Below are 23,797 nucleotides of genomic sequence, written 5' to 3' on the forward strand. Positions count from 1 at the left end.
ATGAGGTGGGGGGATGGGGGTCTGTGATCCAGAGGCAATGCTGGACCCAGAATGCTTCCTAGCCTAGAGGGTGGGGCAATGAGGTGGGGGGGGGTCTGTGATCCAGAGGCAATGCTGGACCCAGGCATCAGGCGCCCAGGGAGCAAGGGATCAACCTGGCTGTCTCAGCCCTGTTGCCCCCATCTGGCAGGGTGTCCTGCAGAGGCAGAGGCAGAGGCAGCCTGTATAAGACTGGGACCAACACCCTGTAAGCAGCCCTCTCAGCTAGGAGGGAGACAAGGTAATGCTGAGGGGCGGGGCATAGGCGCCTTGGAGCGCCCTGGCCGCAGGGATAGGGACCTGAGCAGAGGGAGGCCTGAAGGCAGGACCACAAAACTGAAGGGCGAGGGCTTGGCCTCACGGCCACCGGGGGTAATTACAAGCCAGGCCACCCACTAGCCTGAAACACTTCTCTCAAATGGGGGTAGGGGGTGGGGAAGGAGACTCCCAGGGCTGCTCAGCTACGTTGTCATGTGGGTGCTTGCCCAGGGATAAAGAGGCAGCTAGCACCCTCAAGACAGTCAGGCAAACTGGGCGATGGCGCAGCACGTGCGCCCCTTTTACACCCCACCCCCCCACCGCGACCAACTAACCCACCAGGACCATCGACAGCGGAGCTGGAAGCCAGCTATGTCAACACAGCCATGGCGATGGGCTGAAGCCCCCAAAATAGACTTCTCGGATAAATAAAATATATCTGCTGCCCACCGCTAGAGGGCAGGGCCTGCCGCCCCACAGCACATTGTGGGGTAGCCACGCCCCCAGTGCAGCTTCCTGAGCATAAGGGGCTGCCTGGCTGGCCCTGGGCTCTCTGCCTGGAGCTCTGGGAGGGAGGGGGAGGGCGGGCAGGGGCCTGGGGAGGGCCATGCGCGCAGCCAGGGCAGGCAGTGGGTCAGGGCCAGCGCCCCTCACTGGCGCTTGGCCTTGTAGGGCAGCGAGCATTTCCGCTGGTCAGGCTTCTGCTGCTTGTGGAGCCAGCTGATACTGCTCCAGGCCCGCCCCTGACACCCCACCCCACCCCACCTCCCGCCCCTTGCAGGGAGCCTTGTCTAGCCCCACCGAGGCACCTCTGCAGGCAGTTTCTCTAGCATTTCTTCCCTTTTCTTCTGGATACCCCATTGCCTCCCAATTAAGCCGCTTCATTCCCATGGTACTTTGCCCTTGCAGTGACTCAGTCTCTGGTCCTATTGTGGTGAAGGAGAGAAGGAACAGGGGTTCCCTTCCCTGGGAATTAAGGAGTTGTAGTTAGAGAGGCTCCATAGTTTGGGGGCGCTAAAGCTGAGAGCCTCAGACGTGTGTGGTCATTTCATCAATGAATGGTGAAAGCCATGATATAGAAAGAAAAACAGATCCATTACATCAAGATGAGAGAGATGACCAAGTCCTGACTTCAGTGATTTCTAAGGCCCGGCTGCATTACTGTCCTGGGAATCAATGAAACATCCCAATTTCCTTGTGTGCTGTCATGAGCTTTTTTTGACTCTTTGTAAAAAATTACTTGGGAGATGTTCTTCTGAAGCCTAAAGAGCTGTTTCCTTTGCCTCTTCTTTCGAAAAGCAATAGGGGGCCCTCCCAGAATGCTTCCTAGCCTGGAGGGTGGCAACTATGCCCAAGGGAGAATCATCTCTGAAGACTGGTTAAATTCTGATCACCTTGCAACTGGTAAGAATTAAAGATATATAAGTGGTTCAAAGGACCCCTAGTGGCGTGGTAGGTGTGCATTAACCATAAGATCAGCAGTTCGAAACCACCAGCCGCTCTGCTTTCTACTCCTGTAAGGTTTTACTGTCTCAGAAACTCACTGGGGCAGTTCTACGCTGTCTTATAGGTTGGTAGGCGTCAGCATCAACTTGATGGCAGTGATTTTATTTTATTTTTTAAGTGGTTGAAATGTGAAGGTTTAAGAAGCCTCTTCCTTGGTAGGAGCCATGAGAAGAGTATATGTCCTTTGGGACACAGATAACTCTGCCAGGTTTAAAAAAAAAAATGACTGCAAGTAGTGGCTAGTGGATTACACAATGGGCTGCTAACAGCAGGGTCAGCAGTTGGAATCCCTGGGAGAAAGATGAGGTTTTTCTGTTCCTGTAAAAATTGACAGCCTCGGAAACCCACTGAGGTCACTAAGAATCAAAATTGACTCAATGACAGTGGGTTGGGTTTGGTTTTTGCTCTTTTTTAGCTGAGATTGCTGACAGCTAAGCTGCTGGAGATGCCCTGAGCTGACAGAGAAGCAGTGTCCTGAGAAAGGAGCGTGGTCCTGAAGCTGCTAACACTGGCTAGGATCCCAGCCAGTCAGCAGTGGGGAGGCTGAGGGCAGGGAGGTCAGCCAGCAGAGGTATGGCGGCAGGGAAGAGCTCAGAGAGCTAAGAAGGCTGCTACACTGGCTAAGAGCTGGCAGGAAGCCTGACAGCAGAATGTAACTGAGAGCCATGTCCAGGTTGAAGAATGGCGGAATGTGCTCGCTAGTTTAGAAGAGCCTACCAGGCCTTTCCTGTGTGCTTCCGGACACTCATTCCAAGTTGCTCCTGTTACTTTATCGTTGCTCCTCATCCCCAGGTGGAACCTGGTACTTCCATAATAAGCCAACTTTTGTGAGCTCTGTGTGGCCACTCTAAAGAACTAAGGAACCCTGCAGAGAGGTAGAGTGCTATCAGCAGTAATGGGTGTGGCAGGGCAGAGACCAGCCTGTCTCAGAACAACCAATTTTAGCTGGCCTTGATTCTCATGCCTCATGAATGAAGACAATTTCTTATATACAGTGCATTCTATAATAAAAGTCTTTATTTACATGAATTCAGATCAGGGTTTTTTACATATGAGAGTTGAGCCTCAAAAATGTAGGTATCACCTTGAAAATTATCCTCCTGTGCAAATATTCTCTAGGCCAAAGGATGGTACCTGCTATTTGTACTCAGTATTTACTCTCTAATCAAATGCAAACCCACTGTCATCACACTGATGCCAACTCATCGGGCCCCTATGCTGTGTAGACCGGCCCATAGGATTTTCAAAGCCGTAAATCTTTACAGAAGTACGCGGCTGATGGATTTGAATCACAGGCTTTTAGGGAAATAGCTGAGTGCTTTAACCACTGCACTACTAAAAAGCCAAAATCAAACTCACAGCTGATGAGTTACTTACAACTCAATATGGTTTTGCATCCCCGAATCCCTCAGTCAGTGAACAGGACCTGTGAATTGCTTGATGCACTGTGCCAGGAGATGTGCCTAGCCTATCACTCACCACTGGCAAGTCAACAGAACCTGGTGGACTAGTTCCGGTAAGAAGAAACACAGCTCCTCAAAGGAGACAAGAACCGAGGAAGGAGAAGTTACTAAGCGGCTCCCCCACAGGCACTGAGTCAGTTCCACCGCCTTGGGACCCCACAGGCAGAGTGGAGTGCTCCGGAGGGGGGGGGGCAGGCTGTAAATCTCTGCAGAAGGAGACAGCCACATCTTTCTCTCCCCAGATGGTTGAATGTGAACCAATGGCTTTGCAGTCAGCAGCCCAATGTCTAGGCCAGTGTCGCCAGCGCTCCTTACTGAGAAGCCAGTACCACGGGCTTTTCTTTTTTACATTGTTACGGTGGTGCAGCTAAGACAAACCTGGAGGTCCAGTGTTCTCTTTCCACCCACCTGCCACTGAATCCAACCTTCTAGCAATTATCCAAACCCACTGCCATCCTGTGATTCTAACTCACCGCGACCCCGCATGGGTTTCTGGGATTGCACATGCGCATAGGGGTAGACTGCTTCATCTTGCTCCTGCAGACTGGCTGGTGGGTTTGAACCACAGACCTTTCCGTTAAAAGCCTAATGCTTATTCGATAATAAAAGGAGGAAGCCGGGGGATACTTGGCTAGTGTCAAGAAAAGACAAAACGAAACAACAGAACTCTGAAGCTTCCCTCTGGACAGTCACCTAAATCCACTGGAAGAAGGCTGTCTGCCTTGGCTGGTCTCATTTTTCCCACTCAAAGCTGGCCATGATCTGGACCTTAACCTGGTTTGGGCTTTATTGCTGCTGTATACTTGTTTACTTTTTGTTAAGGAAGGAACGCGAAGAGTTGTCATATTTCTCCCCAGCCTCCAAACGCTAGAAATCGAGCTGTTCCCAAGCTGCTTCTTTCATAGGCCCTGGTTGCCAAGTCACCCAAAAATTATCTTATGAGCTTTGTTTTCGGTCCTTGAACAAAACTGTTTTGGAGAAATGAATTTTTCTAGATGTCTAAGAAATACCGCACATGGATCAAGAGGCAGTTGTGTGAACAAAACAGGAGAATCCTACATGGCTTAAAATCCAGAAAGGTGTGCATCAGGGTTGCATCCCCTCCCTGTCATTAGTCAGTCAGTCTGGGTGCCGAGAACATCATCAGAGATGCCCGACTACCTGAAGGAGAACGTGGCCTCAGGATTGGAAGAAGGTTTACAGCAACGTTTCATATGCACATGATACCACCTTGTTGATGAAGAAAGTGAGGAGGCCTTCAAGCACTTGCCGATGAAGATCAAGAATTATAGCCCTCAGTATGAATTACAATTAAATGTGGAGAAACACAAAATTCTCACAACAGGACCACAGGGAATATCATGATACATGGAGATAAGATTGAAGTTGTGAGAGGTTTCATCTTGCTTGGATTCACTATCCATGCTCATGGGAGCAGCAGTAGAGGGGTCAAAAGACTCACTGCACTGGGTGAATCTATTGCTATTGAGAAGCAAGGAGGTTCTTTGAGGACTACAGGGTGCCTGACCCAGGCCACAGTATTCTCCTCACATGCATATGGAAGTTGGACACTGAAGAAGTTGGACACTAAGGAACACCAAAGAAGAATCAATGCATTGACTGCTGAAAGTCCCATGGACTGCCAAGAGAACAAACACATCTGTCCTGGAAGAAGTATGGCCAGAGTGCTCCGCTCACACACCATGGACATGTCAGGAAAGATGAGACCATGGAGAACGACATCATACGTCATAAAGCAGCAGAGCAACAACAAAAAGAGAAACCTCCAACAAGAAGGACGGACGCCGGGGCTGCCGTGGGCTCATATAGGATAATAACGTGAGGACCCCACAGGACCGGGCAGCCTGCATTCTGCTGTACGCAGAGTCACTATGAGCTGGAACGGACTTGATGGCGCCTAACCACAACAACACAGCTACTTTCTGTCTACAGTTGAAGAGATCAGTAGTTGTTAATAAACCAAAATGTTCCACAAAGCCAGGTTTACTACACGACTAGCTAGATTAGTGACCCTATCCAAAAAAAGTTTGCTGACTCCTGGCCTAGATGATTTCGATACATTTTCCTGAGAGCAAGGTTACTCTATGAGTACCCCCACCGAACATTATAGCCACAGTCCTTACAAATACTATCAAGCACACTTTGCGTGTTTATAACCGTTGTAATGGGATGAAGACGGGGAAATAAGGTAATTTTAAATACTGGCTGCACATTGGCATCACTTGGGAGAGGCAGAATAAGCAATGATGCCTGACTCTCCTAGCTTAGTTGGTCTGCAATATGGTCTAGCATCCGAGCATGTCCAAGCTTCCCAGGGATACAGCCAAGGGTGGGCAACCGCTGCTCTAACACACGATGCTCAAACCATGGGCTTGTGTACAAAACAGAATCTGAAACTGCGAACAGTCTGGTTTGGCAAAAGCCAAGGAATATGAGAGAAAGTGTGGCAAGATGAAGGAACTCTAGTGGTGCAGCGATTAAGTACTCGGCTATGAAGCAGAAGGTCTAAGGTTCAAAGTCACCAGCTGTTTGCTCTGAGAGAGAAACATGCAGCAGTCTGCTTCTGTAAATATTTCCAGCTTCAGAAACTTAATAGGGTTGCTCTGGGCCAGAATTCCACTCAGCATCAATGGATTCGGTGGTTTGAGTGGAGGAATGAGGCGATGGATGATCTAAAAAGTGGTTCTCAACCTTCCTAATGCAGCGACCCTTTAATACAGTTCTTCATGTGTGGTGACATCCCCCCAACCATAAAATTACTTTTGTTGCTACTGCATAACTATAATTTTGCTACTGTTATGAATCAGACAAACCCTGTGAAATGGTCATTTGACCCCCAAAAGGGTCATGCCCCACAGGTTGAGAACCGCTGATCTAAGTGTTTTACACTGAGAAAAGCTATTAGGGTCCTTTGTACCCTAGAGAATGTGAACTTTCCCAGAAAGTAGAGAGTTATAGGAACCCATAGAAAGATGTGAAATAAGGAAATGATACCACTGGATTTCCCTATCCGAACCATTGACTCTAACAGATATGTTAAAGTAGAACTGGAAGGAGATGACCAACCCTAAGAATACTTCGTGCCGAGATTTAGGCATTGGCCTTATGACTGAAAAATAACTTCTTAAAAAAGAATCAGGAGGACTTGCTGTGTTTTTTCTTCTAAACGCCTGGCTTGTTTCGTGAAAGTAAAAATCACTAACTACTACAATGGCTCTGTTACTAGATTTAAATTTTAATATTTTAATCAGACTTTACGATGCAGCTCAAGGAACCTCACTTCTACCCTAACAATTAAAAAATATCTATGAATTACAAAATCATAACTTTTAGCCCATCAGTAAGCTAAGGCTGAAAAGCAACTGAGCTACTTGAATTCCAAGAGTTCGGACAGGCCTCTCCAAAAGGAGAGAAGACAAAAACTGTTTCACCTGCGCAAGCCATCGGATGAAGAGGGGGGCATAATGTAGGTGGGTATGATGATATAAACTATTGTAGCAGGGTGTTAACAGTGTAACACACCAGCCTTGCGTAACTGGGGTCTTGAAGCACCAGGAACGCTCACACTGAATCACACACTCTTTTCCACAGGTGCTCTCTGGGCACCAAGAGACGGCCTGCAGGAGACTGGGAGGGTCGCCACAGGTGATATGGGCCTATAAAAAGGAACCAATGGCGTCCTGAGGAACTGTAAGAAGCCTCTTTCTTACTTGGAGCAAAAGCTTTCCGCCACTGGGAGAAGAGCAAGCCCTCTGACATTGCAGGGCACAAGAATGACTCAGTGCAGCATTAGTTGAGAAAAGGGCAGACAACGGCAAACCAAAACAACTACTCCTTGGAGAAGCACAAAAAAACCATCCAGGACCCACGATCCTATTTTTAGCAAAGGCCTGTTACTGCTGAGGTAAAATGGGAAGCTCCTTCTCAGAACAATCACAAATACAAGGGAAACTTTGGCTGCTACACTGCAGACCTCAGAACCCAGGGTATGTCTATGATGGAAACTGGATGGGCAGAGCAATGAATGAATTCTCCCTGCTCCCCCAGCAGCCAAGTAGCAAGTGCCAGTACCAGCAGTCTACCACTGAGGAAAAACAAGAGCACAGGAGTCCCCTTCGGCGGAACAGGAGTCCTCTTCGGTGGAACAGGAGTCCTGGAGGTATACTAGGTTACAACTTGGAATGCTAAACGCAAGGTCAGCAATTCACCGGGGAAAGAGGAGGCTTTCTACTCCCACAAAAATTTAGTCTTAGAAATATACAGGGGCAGTTCTATACTGTCCTTTAGGGTGACTATGAGGCAGTGAGTTGGGGGGCTGAGTTTCTGTGGTACATACAGGGAAAAGTTGACAATGGAATCCTAACATTGAGAAGAACCCGGGAGCACTCAGTCCTCACCCCAAGCACCAGCAACCACAGTAGCCTCTGGACAAGACGTTCCCAACTGATTGGCTCTACTTGGCCTCTTTTCAGAAAGAAAGAAAAAAATTACTCAGTGCCCCCTGGAATTAAAACCTCTTGTACTATAGCCCGTAACCTACGCTAACATGTAGGTTATCTGCTTTTAGAGCCCCCCTGGATCATTCTAGTGCCCTGTAGGGGGTAGCAGTGCCCATTTTGGGAAACACTGTTCTACAGGAATTTAAAATTCAGTGTATTGAAGACCATCCGATCAACAACAAAACTCAAGCCATGTTCAACTTCTGGGTGGATTATGTCAAATCCTCATACTACTAGACTGACAGAAGAGGCCTACTACTGTTTTATATACAACGTCCTACACCCTAAACACGCACGCACACACACACACACACACACACACACACACACACACACACACACAAAGTTCAACCCATTATCACAGGATAAACCAATCAAGAGAACTAGCCCTAAATTTTAGAACAAAATTTATAAATAACTAAAATATGTATGTAAAAGGATCTAGCAGGAAAGTTAGGTAACATGTATGAAAAGATAAGGAATTTCAGCAGAGTTAGAATGTCTTTAGAATTAGTGAAATGGGAATGCTAGAAGTTGAAACAAAAAAGTAACAGATGAAGAATTTCTTTAAATGTGTAGGAATGGAAATCAGTTACCTCTAAAGATAGCCCAACAGAAATTGTACAAACAAAAACATTAGAGAACAAAAAAAAAAAGTTAAATGGATCCAAGAGCTATGAAATAATTTCAAGTGGGTTAAATTAAACATAATTAGAGTCCCACATGGATAAAAGTATAGAGCAGCAGTTCTCAACCTGTGGGTCGCAACCCCTTTGGGGATCGAACAACCCTTTCACAGGGGTTGCCGGATTCATAACAGTAACAAAACTACAGTTATGAAGTAGCAACAAAAGTAATTTTATGGTTGGGGGGTCACCACAACCTGAGGAACTGTATTAAGGGGGTGGCTGCATTAGGAAGGTTGAGACCCACTGGTATAGGGGAAGAGCTCTTTGAAGAGATGACCTACTGTCATCGAGTCAACTCAAACTCTTAGCAACCCAGTAGGACAAAGTGAGTGGCCACAATTCCAAAAGCTACCAATTTTTAACAAAGTAAAAACCGTACTGTCTTTCTACCAAAGAGCAGATGATGGGTTTGAACTGGCAACCTTTCAGTTAGCAGCTGAGCCCTAAACCACTGTTCCAACCAGGCTGTGTTTTGAAAAGACAGTAACTAAATATTTTCTAAAAATAACGAAAGTTATCAAATCCAAACTAAACAACAAGCAATCAAGCAATAATAAAAGTCCATATACTTATACACCTCATAGTCGAATGACTGAAAGCCAATGATACAGAGAAAATATTAAAGGTAGTCAGAAGACAGGACCAAAGATTAACAAGCATAAAGGAACATACATAAAAATTATAACTGACTTCTCACTGGAAACTGTTGAAGTTCCAAGTAGCATCTTTAAAACACTAAAAGAGATAAAGATCTGTAAAAAGAAATCTATATCCAGGGCAAATATTTTTTTCAAAACTGAGGATGAAACAAAGCCATATTTTCCCAAGGGGAATTTTAGTAGAAAGAATTCATTACTAGCAGACGTTTGCAGCAAGGCAAAATGAAGGAAGTCCTTCAGAAAGAAGGATGAAATGGATGGAAATTTATTTGGCTTAACACAAAGAAATGAGTACTAAGAAAGATTAAAAATGAAAGTAAATTAAAACATTTCCTTCTATCTTTAATCACTCTTAACATTTTATCCAGGTTTAATAATAAATTGCCTTTATCCACTTGAGCATCACTTAACATTTGTTGTTGCTAGACACCATCAAATCAATTTCAGATCACCAAGACCTCCTGTGACGGGAGAGGAACTGCCAAGAGAGTTTCTTTCCTGACTAAACGCTTCACTGAATTAGATGGCCAGGTCTTCCTGAAGAGCCAAAGCTATCGTAGATACCTAATCATTATCCATTTCTACTTCTTAAGAAAACAAAAGTATTAGTTTCTGCTGCGTCTGTCAAAACAAGCTTTAAACCTGCCTCTCTTAAAACGTAAGGCAATACTGTTTATTACCCACTTAAACTAAAGCACCCATTTATTTGGTAATTACATAATTTCAAATTGTATGTTGTATTATACATAATTTATAATGAATGTGTATATATATATTATACATATAATACAGTGAGAGAAAATACTTAGAAAATTCTTAGAGAGAAAATTCTTATATCCTGAACAGAATATAATGTTTTAAAGAAATTAAGTTATAATTTATACATATTTATAATCAAAATAGTTTAAAAATTATATTTAAGCCACAGTGCTATCCTTCTAAAATATGCCATTTTATTATTCCTCATAACTGACTATTCAGTTGTAAAAGTACAAAATCAAATGTCAACACCTAAATCTATAACTGAGTTTTATCAGAACAATTATACAATTAGTACTTGTATGCCCTCAAGTATCTTAAAATGTCCATCATATAAAAACAATAGTGTCAGTAACTTTTTTTAAACTAGACACTGATGTAAAATATTTCTTCAAATATAAAGAAAATGTTTCACAGTCTTATAATACAGGGGATTTCAAAAAGTTAGTGGGAAAATGGGTTTGTAAGATAATAGAATTTTTTCCATTACTTTTCCATGGGATACTTATATGGAATCCTTAAAAAATGACCATTTTACGTCAATGAGAATAACTAATAATGAAACTCCAACTATCACAAATTCTTAAAATTAAATCTAACCTACATAAGGGATGATATAAACAAAAGATCAAGAAATAAAATCACAATCAGGACAACTTAGCAATGCTAAAATAAGGTAAGACTAGTCACACCCACAATATTATTCTGACAGTAAGCTTGAGGAAGGAGTTATTCCATAATGGTGGTGTACTAGTTTGAAGTTGGGCTGTGATTCGCATGGTCAGTAGTTCGAAACCGCCAGTAGCTCCACGGGAGAAAGACTAGGCTTTCTATTTCCATAAAGAGTTCTTGGAAACCCACAGCGGAGCCACAGCATTGACTTGATGGCCATGAATTAATAAAACACTAGGTCCCTAAAAGTACATCACTAGCCATTCACACATGATATAAATGTATATATTAAATAAAGTGATAAATTATATAGTCTGTTTAATTATAGAGAGATAAGGTAGGCAAAATGTCTTGCATGGTATCTGACAAACAGTGGGTGTTCAATAAATATAGGCACTATTCAATATGTTACATTGTCTGGGCTCACTTCTTGTGACTGACCATTCCACGGACTGACTGTAACTCCCATTTCCTTTCCTGGTTCCAATTCCTCCTTCCCAATCCCTTTCTCCAGTTTAGACTCCCTTTTCCTCAGACAAATACCCTTAGTAATGCTGACTCCTACTCATGAGTTACTCCCTTATCTTATTCCCTAAACAAAGATAAATACATTTCTATTCTGATAATTAACTATAAGAGAATCAAAACCATAGCATAAGCAGTCCTCAAGTTTATCCAGAAAGTGCTTTAGATTTAAGAACCATCTAGACCTCGGCCTTGTTATTGATGGCTGATATACATTTTAAATTCTAAGATAATGAGATGGTAAATCAACTAAACACTCAAGGCCATCAAATCCATTCTGACTCATATCCTATGTGAAGTTTCTGAGACTTTAACTCTTCACAGGAGCAGAAAGCCTCATTGCAGTCCCTTCAGAGCAAGTGATGGATTCGAATTGCTGACCTTGCAGTTAGCAGCTCAACATGTAATTCAGTACACCTCACGGGCTCCTGGAAAGATGGCAAATAAGTTAAAAACAAAAAAAAACTAATGAGATAGTAATTTTCATTTTAAAAAGAAATTATAGAAGCATCTTTCTTAATAAGATTTATTTATAATCAAGTTTTACAAGCAGTTAAATCTGACTAACAGCCAACATGAGCCAAGCCCACTGCCATAGAGTCAAGACCACCACATAATGGCCTGATAGGACACAGGAGACCTGTCCCATGGGGTTCCCAAGGCCCTAAATCTGTATGGCAACAGACTATCATATCTTTCTCCCTCAGAGAGGCTGATGGGTTGGTTAGCAGCCCAACTGCATCACCAGAGTTCCTCCAAATCCCCCTACCTGCACTTACTGATTTGCTCTGTGCAATAATCCAATAAATCTGCTGCACAAGACCTCTCTCCAGTGTTATAGTGAGGATGTTACTTTGACAATTAGGGTGCACCTGAACCAAGCCATGGTGTTTTGAATCATCTCATATGCATATAAAAAGCTGAGCACTGAATAAGGAAGACAGCAGAAGAATCAATACTTTTTTTTTTTTTAGAATCAATACATTTGAATTAAGTGCTGGCGAAGGATAGTGAAAGTACTGTGGACTGCCAAAAAGTACAAACAAGTCTGTTTTGGAAGAAGCACAGCCAGATGTTCCTTAGAGGAAAGGATGGTGAGACTTCATCTCCCATACTTTGGACATGTTGTCAGGAGACCAGTCCCTAGAGAAAGACAACATGCTTGGCAAAGTATCAGGACAGCAAAAAAGAGGAAGATCTTCGACAAGATGGACTGACACAGTGGTTATATCGATGAGCTCAACTCTGAGAACAACTGCGAGCCTGGGGCAGGAGCGGGCAGGGTTTTGTTCTGTTGTACACAGGGGTGCCATGAGGTGGAAGTGGTTCAATGGCACCTAACATAATATAGGAAGGAATTATTCACATATAGTTAAGAAAAAGTATGTGTGGCACAAATACAGAAAAGCAGCACATATCTTTACAGCTACATTTATAAAACATAAATACCTGAAATGAACACCTGAAATTACCTCATCTACATAAATTCACCTACTACACAAGAGCATTTAGGAAGAGGACCCTAACTCGGCAATAAGCTAGAATGCAGACCGGCATAGGTAGAGGCGTGCCTGCCTTGGAATACAACTTAAAGGCCCTTGGCTAAACCAGCATGAAATATGAACAAGTCCAAATCTGTAAGGGAGATACCAACATTTTTCTTGTGTTTTTTTGCTAACACTGTACAGTAACACTAAAAGAGCTTACAGTTATAACATCTAAAAGGGAACTGTAATAGTGTATATATTACATCCTAAATATATGTAAGTACAAACATATAAACACACACATGCACATATGTATGCATAGCATCATGCCCATTTTGATTGTTTGTAGATATATAGTTTATATACAATATTTATATAGGTACAGTATGTGATATACATATGCATGTGTATGTGTGTGTGTGTATGTATAGGCAAGGTCAGTGGTTCAAGCACACTAACTGCTCTGAAAGAGAAAGATGAGACTATCTGCTCTCAAAGATATACAGCCTCAGAAATCACTCAAAGTGGGGACTGGCTCGATAAGGAGTGGTTTATAGTCACTACTAGTCAGAATCAACTCGATAGTGGCATTCACGTTTAGTTTGTATAGAGTATATACATGTTTGTATATGAATATGTATGTGTGCATACACACCCATCCAAACCATTTTAACCTTTTCAGTTTGAATTCCCAGTCTCCCAATACTTCTTACCAACAGAGAGGGGTACACCTGCCCCACAGTTGCTGCTAACCCAGAGAAGGGAGGTGTCTGGAATCAGCCTTTGCTTTTTTTTCCCTTGCCCAACACAAGCCTGGCTCTGTATTTATCCAGGGGCTAAGGGGCCTGTCTTGTTCTAAATAAAAATTCTTCTCTAAATCCTTAGTAACCAAATTTGGGTTAGAACACAAGGTCCAAAGGCCAAACAGTTGAAGAAAATAAAAGTATAACAAAGTAATATATTTAATTCCAGACTCTTCTTTTAAGTCATTATCTATAAAACAGAATGTATAGACAATATTAACTCTTAAGATTTGGAGGTGATTTAAAATATTCTCAGAGACAGAAAAACTATTTGAGAAAGAAAGGAAGCCATTTATTTCTCTCATTCAGGAAGCGGAAGCAACGTATCGTAATAAACTACTCAGGAATCCCTTGAGTTGCAAACACACCAGAAAATGATCTGACACAGACATGAACTCTGGCAATAGTAAGTGACAGCAATCAAGCCCTAGATATTAATCTGTGCGGGATGAAATCCCCACACCAAGGTCTTCCAGGAAGGAGGAAAGAAAAAAAAAAGAATTAAAAAAGGCCTGTTGACTTTGGTAACTGGTTATATAAAAACATGGCCCACTATCTTTGATAGGACCACTAACATCGACAATGCCAAGTTAAATTTTTAGAAAATATTAATATTCAATAACATATTTGCTTGGTAAATTCACTTGTTTCATACTCTCGCTGATGAAAAATGGGGAAAAAAATTAAAAACCTAGCACACTCATCCTAAGTAATGTAAAATTTACCATCCATCTGCCCTGCTTGGATTAAGAAGCTCTGTGGGGTAAAATGGAGAAGCCCTGGTGTTTGCAGTGGTTACATGCTGGGCTGTATGACCTGCAAGGTTAGCAGTTTGACACCACCAGTAGCTCCTGGATAGAAAGATGGAACTTTCTACTCCAGTAAAAAGTTAATAGTCTTGGAAACTCACAGGGGCAATTATACCCCATCCTATAGAGTGAGTTTGGCTTTTACGTTTGGTGAGAGAGAAGAAAAACACAGAATCAGGAGTCAGGAATGGGACCTAAGCTCTGCCTCATCTCAAAAATGAATGGGATCTTAGCTCTGCCTCATCTCAAAAACTCACATTTATTCAATCGGTATGCTGAGCAAATCATCAAAGAAGCTGGATTAAGTGAAGAAGAATGTGCTATCCAATTAGAGGAAGGCTTTGATATGCAGATGACACAACCTGGCTTACTGAAAGTGAGGAAGACTCAAAGCACTTGCTGATGAAGATTAAAAAAAATTGCAACCTTTAGTATGGATTACAATTAAAGGTAAAGAAAACAAAAATCTTCTAACTGGCCCAACAGGTAATATCATGATACAAGGAGAAAAGACTGAAGTTGTGAAGGATTTTATCTTGCTTGGATCACAATCAAGCCTCACCGAAGCAGCAGTGATGAGATCAAACAACACATTGCACTTGGTTGATCCATCACACGACCTTTTTAAAGTGTTGAAAAGCAACTTTGTTAGTTAGTCTGAGGACTACGGGTGCACCTGACCCAAGCCATGGTATTTTCAATCACCCCATATGCATGTGAATGTTTGACGCTGAATAAGGAAGACCAGAGGAGATCTATGCATTTGAATTAAGGTGTTGGCAAAGAGTTTTGAGAGTACCATGAGCTGCCTGAAAAACAAAAAAGTACAACCAAAATACTCTATAGAAAGGATGACAAGACTTTGTCTCACAATCCTTGAACTGTTATCAAGAGAAATGAGTTCTTGGACAAGAACTTCTTCCTTGGTAAAGTAGAGGGACATTGAAAAAGAGGAAGATGGATTGGCCCAGTGGCTGTAACAAGGGGCTCAAATGTAAAACCAACTGTGTGTGAGGATGGCAGGTAACAACAGTCCTGCCACAAAGGAGCCCCCGGAGTAGTAGTTAGTCTCCACTCTGTTGAGAATCAGAGGGTCAGCAGTTTGAACTCACCCTCCAGCCACTTCTTGGAAGAGAGATGTGGCAGTCCCTGCTTGCATAAAATATATACAAATATACTTTATACAATTGATGTATGGCTTGTTATTAGGGCTGTAAGGGCCTCCAATAAGATCATCTTCTAATTAAAAAAAAGAAAAGAGATCAAAAGATGTACTGCACTGAATAAAAAAAAAAAATCCCTGCCTTGAAAACCCTACTGGTGCAAGCAGTTCTACTCTGTTCTACAGGTCGCTGAGTCAGGGCTGGCCGCGGCTACGGATCTGAATTGTTTGGTTGTCTCTGTCATTAAATCATCATTCCACCCTGGCCACTTTGCTGATGTTGCTTAATCTCTAAAATGACACCGCTGAACTAAGTAACTTCTAATTTTAAAACGTTACCGTATTTAATTTTTGTTTGTCAGTCTGGTCTGTTGTAACACATCCTTCTATGACCTGTTTCATTTCTAAGTTTATTTATGATAACAAAAATGCCTTTTGTACTAATTGTATGTGTTTCCATGATTTCAATTTTGGTAATTGTGTTTTCATTGATTGACTATCAGATCTAAACAAGTTACTCTTTATTTCTATGTCCAGATCTAAAATAATATCTCACAAAATGGATTGTTAAAAAAATCACATTAAATGCATGAAAGCACAGAACCTAGCACAAAAAGAGTACATTCCATAGGTGTCTGTGTGTGAAAGAGTATTAACTATTATCTGTAAAAACTGCTGAAGCACTGTATCTGGTAGCATGAGCCTATTTACAGCATCTCTGTTTAGCAGCACATTTGCTTCAAGAAATGTAACCAGAATACAATGCAGAGTAGAATGTTACATTATGTAACTGGTAAGTACTACCATTAAAGTTCATTCAGTAAATAGATTTTGAGCACCTGCTATGTGCCAGGTACTATAATACTCAAATGCATGACCATCGAGTCATGTTTGACTAACAGTGACCGCTTGCAGCTGCAACACTCCTACTTATAAACAATACTAACATCTGAGAAATCCCAGGCAAGGAAATGCCCCGCCCTGCAAGAAACCTGGAGTCCAGAAGAGCCAATAAAAATCATGACATGAAGTTATAATAACAAAGCATGTATGAGAAAAGCAAATAAGGTGAAGCAAGGCCAGGCAATCTCTGAATTACTAATGAGTTCTGCTCCTAGGGCTTTCAGTCAAATCCTCAGGTAAACTGGAACAATGAGGTGTAATTCCTATCTATCATCCGATAGTCAAGGGTGTCTTATTTTACAGCACATAGTGCATCTTTCTATACATAAAAAAATGTTCAGTTACACTAAAACATCTTTAAAATAATAAAGACAACAAAGATGTTTCAATGTGTGGCAAAGTAGCACTTTTTTAAAAAAAAATCACAAACCCTTGTATGTACCTTTAATTTTCAATAGAAGCTTTCCTGGAGTTGGTTTATAAATAGTTTAAACATACATTGGACAATCATAACCTCAAACTTGCCTGTAAGGAGTTCACCCTAAAGGTCAAGAATGATGCAAAGGGCTTAAGTGGAGAGCAAATGCTTTGCGAATGATTGGGGCAGGGAGTGTATGGATGTGCTTTATACAATTGATGTATGTATATGTATGGACTGTGATAAGAGTTGTATGAGCCCCTAATAAATTGTTTTAAAAAAAAAAAAAAAGGTCAAAAGTCCCTGGGTGGAACAGATGGTTAACATTTTCAACTGTTAATCCAAAGGTGAGAGGCTCCAGTCCACCCAAATGCACCTCAGAAGAAAATCCTAGCCAAAAAAAAAAAAAAAATTAGCAGTGGATTTTATACGTCCTACTCTGATACTCATGAGGTTGTCATGAATCGGAATCAACTCTTTTGCAACTGGTTTAAAGGGGTCAAAGACGAAGGAGCTAAAGCAGTCTAGTAAGGGGCAAAGAGCAGGCATTCTGAGGGCAGAGACTTAGGTTTGAAGCCTAGCTCAGTCCACTTACTTGCTGTGTGATTTGGGGCGACATAATTTACCCCTTGGAGCTTCTCTGTCTGGATTTCTACTATGTATTTCTACCCTAAAAATTAGGAAAAATGCATGTAAAGTACCTGACGCAAAACAGCAACTCAATAAATGGCGGGGTGCTTGTTCTGGAGGTGCTCTGGTGGTGCTGACATAGGCAAGGGACTGCATGGTCTGGGGTTCAAAACCCACCAGTCTCTCCAAGGGAGAAAGATGAGCTTTTCAGCTCCTGTAAAGATGTACACCCCCCTCCTGTTCCTGGATTCTGTGTGTTGGAGGAGTGATACCAGAAGGGTAGGGGGAAGGTAGGTAGCAGAGGGGAGGAGGGGAAGCCAATTGCAATGATCGACACATAACCACCCCACTACACTCCAGGAGAATGAACAACAGAAACTGTGGGGGAAGGGAGACAGCAGGTGTGAGGTACGAAAATAATAATCAGTTATAATTTATCAAGTGGTCACGGGGGGAGTTGCTACCAAGGATGCAATATAAAGTAAATGTTTAGAAACTAATGATGGCAACATATGTACAAATATGCTTGATACAATTGATGTATGGATTGTCATAAGAGCTACAAGAGTCTCCAATAAAGTAATCTTTTAATTTAAAAAAAATTTTTTTAAAGATGTACATCCATGGAAACCCTATATAGTTACACTATGCATCAGAATCGACTTGATGGCAGTGGGTTTGGTCTGCCTTGTTTTGGAAATAAGGAGCAATGGATATTTTTAACAGACTAAGTTCTAAGAACAGCACAGGAGGTAGTATCTCTGATTAACACTCACACTACCTAGGGTATCATTAAGGTCACCCATATAGATGGAAGAGTTCACAATCAAGCAAGCCCAAATACTACATCTTCAGGATCTCTCACTGCTTTTTAGACGCGATGTGGTTTCTAATATGTGCTACATTAAGCTGCTAGGGAAGCATTTTCTTCTTTTTTTAAAAATCATTTTATTAGGGGCTCGTACAACTCTTACCATAATCCATACATACCTCCATTGTGTTGAGCACATTTGTACATTTGTTGCCATCATCATCTCAAAACATTTGCTTTCTACTTGAGTTCTTGGTATCAGCGCCTCATTTTGCCCCTCTCCCGGCCCCACCTCCCTCATGAATCCTTGATAATTTATAAATTATCATTATTTTGTCATGTCTTATACTGTCTGATGTCTCCCTTCACCCATTTTTCTGTTGTCTGTCCCCCAGGGAGGGGGTTAATTGTAGATCCGTGTGATCAGTTCCCCCTTTTCCCCCACCTTCCCTCTACCATCCCGGTATCGCCACTCTCACCACTGGTCCTGAGGGGTTCATCTGTCCTGGATTACCTGTGTTTCCAGTTCCTATCAGTACCAGTGTACATCCTCTGGTCTAGCCAGATATGTAAGGTAGAATTGGGATCATGTTACTGGGGTAGAGGAAGCCTTAAAAAACTAGAGGAAAGTTGCATGTTTCATCGTTGCTACACTGCACCCTAACTGGCTTGTTTCCTCCCCAGGACCCTTCTGTAAGAAGATGTCCAGTTACCCACAGATGGGCTTTGGGTCCACACTCTGCACTTCCCCTCATTCACAATGATATGATTTTTTTCTTCTTTGATGTCTGATGATACCTGATCCCATCAACACCTCAAGATCACACAGGCTGGTGTGCTTCTTCCATGTGGTCTTTGTTGCTTCTCAGCTAGATGGCCGGTTACCTTCAAGCCTTTAAGATACTAGGCACCATCAGCTTTCTTAGGGAGGCATTTCCAAATGTTTCTTTCTACATTTTTACCTTGACAAGCAGAATTCTATTTACCTAAGACATTATTTTTCCTAGTAGAGATTCCCAAATTCCTTAGCTCTACTGTCAATAATTTTTAGAGATTCAACAGATCATTTATGAAACATTAAACTCCAGTGAGCAACTAAGTGGTTATTAAACTTATATCAAGAAACATTATGGTTAACACGGGGCTGAAACTACTGCTATCAAACTATCAGTTCACATGTGGAAATGGAAGCCACCGTAATGATTTAAAACCCCATGGCTGTTGAAGTCAATTCCGACTCATAGCAACCCTATCTAAGGTTTTGGAAGCTATTGTTCTTTATGAAAGCAGATAGCCTCCTCTTTTCCCCAAGGAGCAGCTGGTGGGTTTGAACTGCTGATCTTGAGGTTAGCAGTCCCATGTTTCCCCGATAGCACTATAATGATTAGACTCTTCACAATGTGTTGTTTCTTAAATCTAGCCATAAAGTAACTTACATTTACGGTACAGTTCCGCATTGCTAATTTTCTTTGAACAGCCTTTAAGGAGCTAACGAAGTCATTCATATATACTAATATATACTCTTATTAAATTACGTCTCATTTTACTCCAATAGACTTTATTTGAAATAGCAAACAGCAAAGCCATAAGTAAAATGTACAGTCTATCGCTAAATTCAATGGAACCGTGAAATGATATTTACGCCAACTTAGCTTTTTCAGAACCATAAACATGCTCCTCCCTGGTAGTCATTATCTAAAATCAGTTTGCTCCAAGTTAAACAGCACAGTTTAAAAGTGAGGGCACCAGGAGTCAGCCAAGGACCTACATTAACTTTATAGTTTCCACATTCAAGGAAACCAATTTCCCTAAGTTCTTTTTGTAAACAAGTCTGTCTTTTTTTTCTCTACAAACATCCCCAAATCCACCTACAAGAATTGAATTCTTTCCATATCATGCCAGATTAAAAGTGTATGTGTATACATACAAACACAAGTCATCTTTTAAAAGTCATGGAACAAGTTATATTTTAATTCCACTTTCCACAAACTTTTAAAAGCACACTCATCTATAAAAAACAAATTTGGCTGAAGGCAGGGAATACCTGAAAGGATCGGCTTTGTAGATCATAACGAATTATGGGAAACATTGAGAAGAATGGGAATTCCAAAACAGATCCTATACAGAGACCAAGAGGCACTTTTTTTTAAAAGAACATGAGAATACTGCATGGTTTAAAATCTGGAAAGGTGTGTGTCAGGTTTTACCCTACTTATTCAATCTATATGCTGAGCAAATAATCTGAGAAGTTGTACAGAGCGTGAGTATCTGAAGAAAGCTCATTAAAAACAACTTTCCATATGCAAATGACACAACCTTGCTTGCTGAAAGAACCCTTGAAGCACTTGAGAATAGAAAATTACAGCCTTTGGTATAGATAACACTGAAACATAAAGAAAACAAAAATTGTCACAACTGGACCAATATGTAATATCATGATAAACAGAGAAAAGATTATGGTTACTACAAATTTCATTGTTTGAATCCACTATCAATGCCTATGGAAGCAGCACCCCCAAGCCCACCCCCCAAAAAAAATCAACGGGCAAAGCTTTTACAAGACATCCTTATAGTGTTAAAAAAAAAAAGTTGTCACTTTGAAGACTAAAAGGGTAAGACTGACTCAAGCCACAGTATATTCAATTGCCTCACAGACATATAAAAGCCAGACAACAAAAATGGAAGATTACAGAGTCTCTGACTTAGGGTGTTAGTGAAACATACTGTCTATAGGATACTGTCAGAACAAATACATCTGTCTTATAGAAGTACAGTCAGAATGTTCATGAGAAGTCATAATGACAAGACTTTGCCTCATGTCCTTTGGACATGTTATCAAGAGAGATCAGAACCCGGGGAAGGTTATCACATGTGGTAGAGGGGCAGTGAAAAGGAGGACGATTCTCAGCAAGCTGGATTGACACAGTGGCTGTAACAATGGACTTGAGTCCATAGCAATGACTGTGAAGATGTTGTCAGACTGAATACTGTTTCCTTCTGCCTACCTAGGCTATCAAGCCAGTGTCTTTATATTTCTTAAATGCACTTGATCATTTTAACAGAATGCACTTTTAAAAACGGATGTTCTATCAAGATAAACTGCCCTGTACATTTTTAGTGGTAGAAAGAGGTGGCATTTGGCTTCCATAAAAAGTCCGGGGGTGATGTAGCAACGATGAAGAACACAGCTTTCCTCCAGTTCCTAAATGCTTCCTCCCCACCCAACTATCATGATCCGAATTCTACCTTGCAAGTCTGGATAGAGCAGAGGATGTACACTGGTGCAGATAGGAGCTGGAGGCACAGGGAATTCAGGGTGGATGATACCTTCAAGACCAGGGGTGTGAGGGACGATACTGGGAGGGTAGAGGGTGAGTGGGTTGGAAAGAGGGAACTGATTACAAGGATCTACATGTGACCTCCTCCCTGGTGGACATACAACAGAAAAGGGGGTGAAGGGAGACGTGGGACAGGGCAAGATATGACAAAATAATAATTATGAATTATCAAGTGCTCGTAGGTGGGGGTTAGCGGGGAGGGAGGGGGGTTAAAAAAGAGGACCTGATGCCAAGGGCTTAAGTGGAGAGCAAATGCTTTGAAAATAATGAGGGTAAAGAATGTACAGATGTGCTTTACACAATTGATGTATGTATGGATTGTGATGAGTTGTATGAGTCCCCATTAAAATGTTTTAATAAGAAGAGCTGTAAGAGCCCCAAATAAAATTATCTTTTAATTTAAAAAAAAAAGACTTGAAAACCCTGAGGCTGTTCTACTCTGCCCTACAGAGCCACTAGAGGTTGGAATCAACTTTCTGGCAAGTGGGTTATAATTTTTAAGAATTAAATCCTGAGGCGCAGCACTGAAGTTATCAAATTGTAAAGGAGTTTCTCTTGAAAACACTCTTTGGGGAGTTTTGCTTTGTTTTTTTCTCCTCCAATTCAGAACTCGAGTCTAATGTAGGCATCCCCACTTTAACAAAATCATCATTTCTTCACAAAACAAACCTACCGATGGGAGACAGATGTGGATAGCTGCTCACTTTAACAACCCAAATTTGATGTTAATTATTATGAAAGTCCAATTCCCCAATGCATTTAAGGAATAAAGAAATACACAAAATTATCTAATGTCACAGCAGCAACAGCTTGAGGTCAGAGAGGGAGAGAGACAAAAGGAAATAGGGTGGAGGGCACATAGCTAAAGCTAAAATGGTAGGACTATAGCAGTCCCTCACTCATAATATACTTAATTTGTCATCTATATGCCCCCCAAAAAAATGAATGGTTGAAGCAAACGGCAGAAAATTTAAGTCTTGCATTCAGTTTGTGATTTGCCAAAAGAAGCGCTAAACCAAATTATCCAAGGAGTAAAGGGCATCCTGTGCATCTAGGGTGGGGGTGGGGGGTGAAATAAAAGCCAACCGTGCTTCAGTGTCGGCACTAAAGCTACTCCGATTACCACGGGGGAGAACCAGACGCGGGGGTCGTGGACCTGGCCCCGGCAATCCAGGAGCTCGGAGGTCCGGGAAAGCGAGGGACGCCAGCGCTCCGGGATCCCGAGCCAGGTGAGCGGATCACCTGGGCGGCGTGGCCTGGGGCCTGGGGCTCCGGGGGCCGCCACCTCCGAGAGCAGGGAGCCGAGGGGCGGCACCGCGGTCGCGTCCCGGCCGGCGCGTCAATTACCCGTGAGGCTCCTCAGCACCGTCCCGTGGGCCCAGAGGCTCAGGACCTGCTGCACCGACAGGTTGATCATGGAGTGGTCGCCCCCCTCCGCCTTCATCTTCCCCGGGGGGCGCCCGCCGCCCTCTCCTCCGGGGCCGGGCGGCGGCGGCGAGGCTCGGGGGGCGGCGGCGGGTGCGCGGTTCCTCCAGGCCGCCGCCGCCGGGGGAGGCTGCGGGGCGCCGGGCCGGGCGCTGCTGCTGCTACTGCTGCTGCTGCTGCCGCCGACGGGCCTCCGGGGGGGACAGCTCGGCGCGTCTCCAAGGCAGCCCCCTCCCCGCCGGGGAGACATTGAGGACAGCGGGCGGAGGAGGGGAGGGGTCGGCGCTCGCTCCGCGCGGCCCCCGAGCGAGGACTCGGGCCGGAGGAGGCCGCCGCCGCTCCCTCTCAGGGGCCGCGCCGCGCCGGCCGGCCCGGCAGACGAGCAGGCCGAGGCCAGGCCCTCACGCTCGAGGTGATGGGCAGCGGGCAGGGGCAGCCCCCGACCGGGCCCAGCTCATCGCCCGCGGAGGTCGAGGAGGAGGCTGCGGCGGCGGCAGCCGCGGCGGCACCTGCCGCCCGCCTGCCCGCCCTCCGGCCGCTGACACTTGAGGAACCGCCCCCTCCACCCGCGGCTGCCGGCAAGCCGATCGTGCGCGCGCACCGGGGCTAGCGGGGCGGGAGGGCGCCCCCCCCCCCCCACCCAGCTACCGGAGCCCACTGCGCATGCTCAGGCTCCGCCCCGCCGCCTTCCACCAGCCAACCGGCCGCACCATCCCTCCTCCGCGCCCCGCCCCTCGTTCGGGAACTCGCGTAGTTTACGACGCCGGGCGTCCTCCCACGGAGGGGCGGAGGGAAGCGCGGGAAACGTCACTAGCGCCACCGCAGAGCTCCGTATCTGATTGGATCCTCTTAAAGACCCACCTCTCCGCCCTCCTTTCCCTAAAGCTTGGGCACGCGCCTTGGGAGACCTGAAGATTTTTG

General features: G+C 43.5%; 1 protein-coding gene across 1 annotated transcript in view; it reads right to left on the minus strand.

Moving 5' to 3' along the window:
- Positions 1–23,428, minus strand: part of TMEM170B (transmembrane protein 170B) — a 44,711-nt gene extending 21,283 nt beyond the window's left edge. The window contains exon 1 of the mRNA XM_075532494.1: positions 22,799–23,428. Coding sequence (XP_075388609.1) covers positions 22,799–23,126 — 328 coding nt within the window. The 5' untranslated portion in view covers positions 23,127–23,428. The remainder of the gene's footprint in view (positions 1–22,798) is intronic.
- Between the last annotated feature and the right edge of the window lie 369 nt (positions 23,429–23,797).

This window comes from Tenrec ecaudatus, chromosome 1 (assembly GCF_050624435.1).
Source record: "Tenrec ecaudatus isolate mTenEca1 chromosome 1, mTenEca1.hap1, whole genome shotgun sequence".
NCBI lineage: Eukaryota > Metazoa > Chordata > Mammalia > Afrosoricida > Tenrecidae > Tenrec > Tenrec ecaudatus.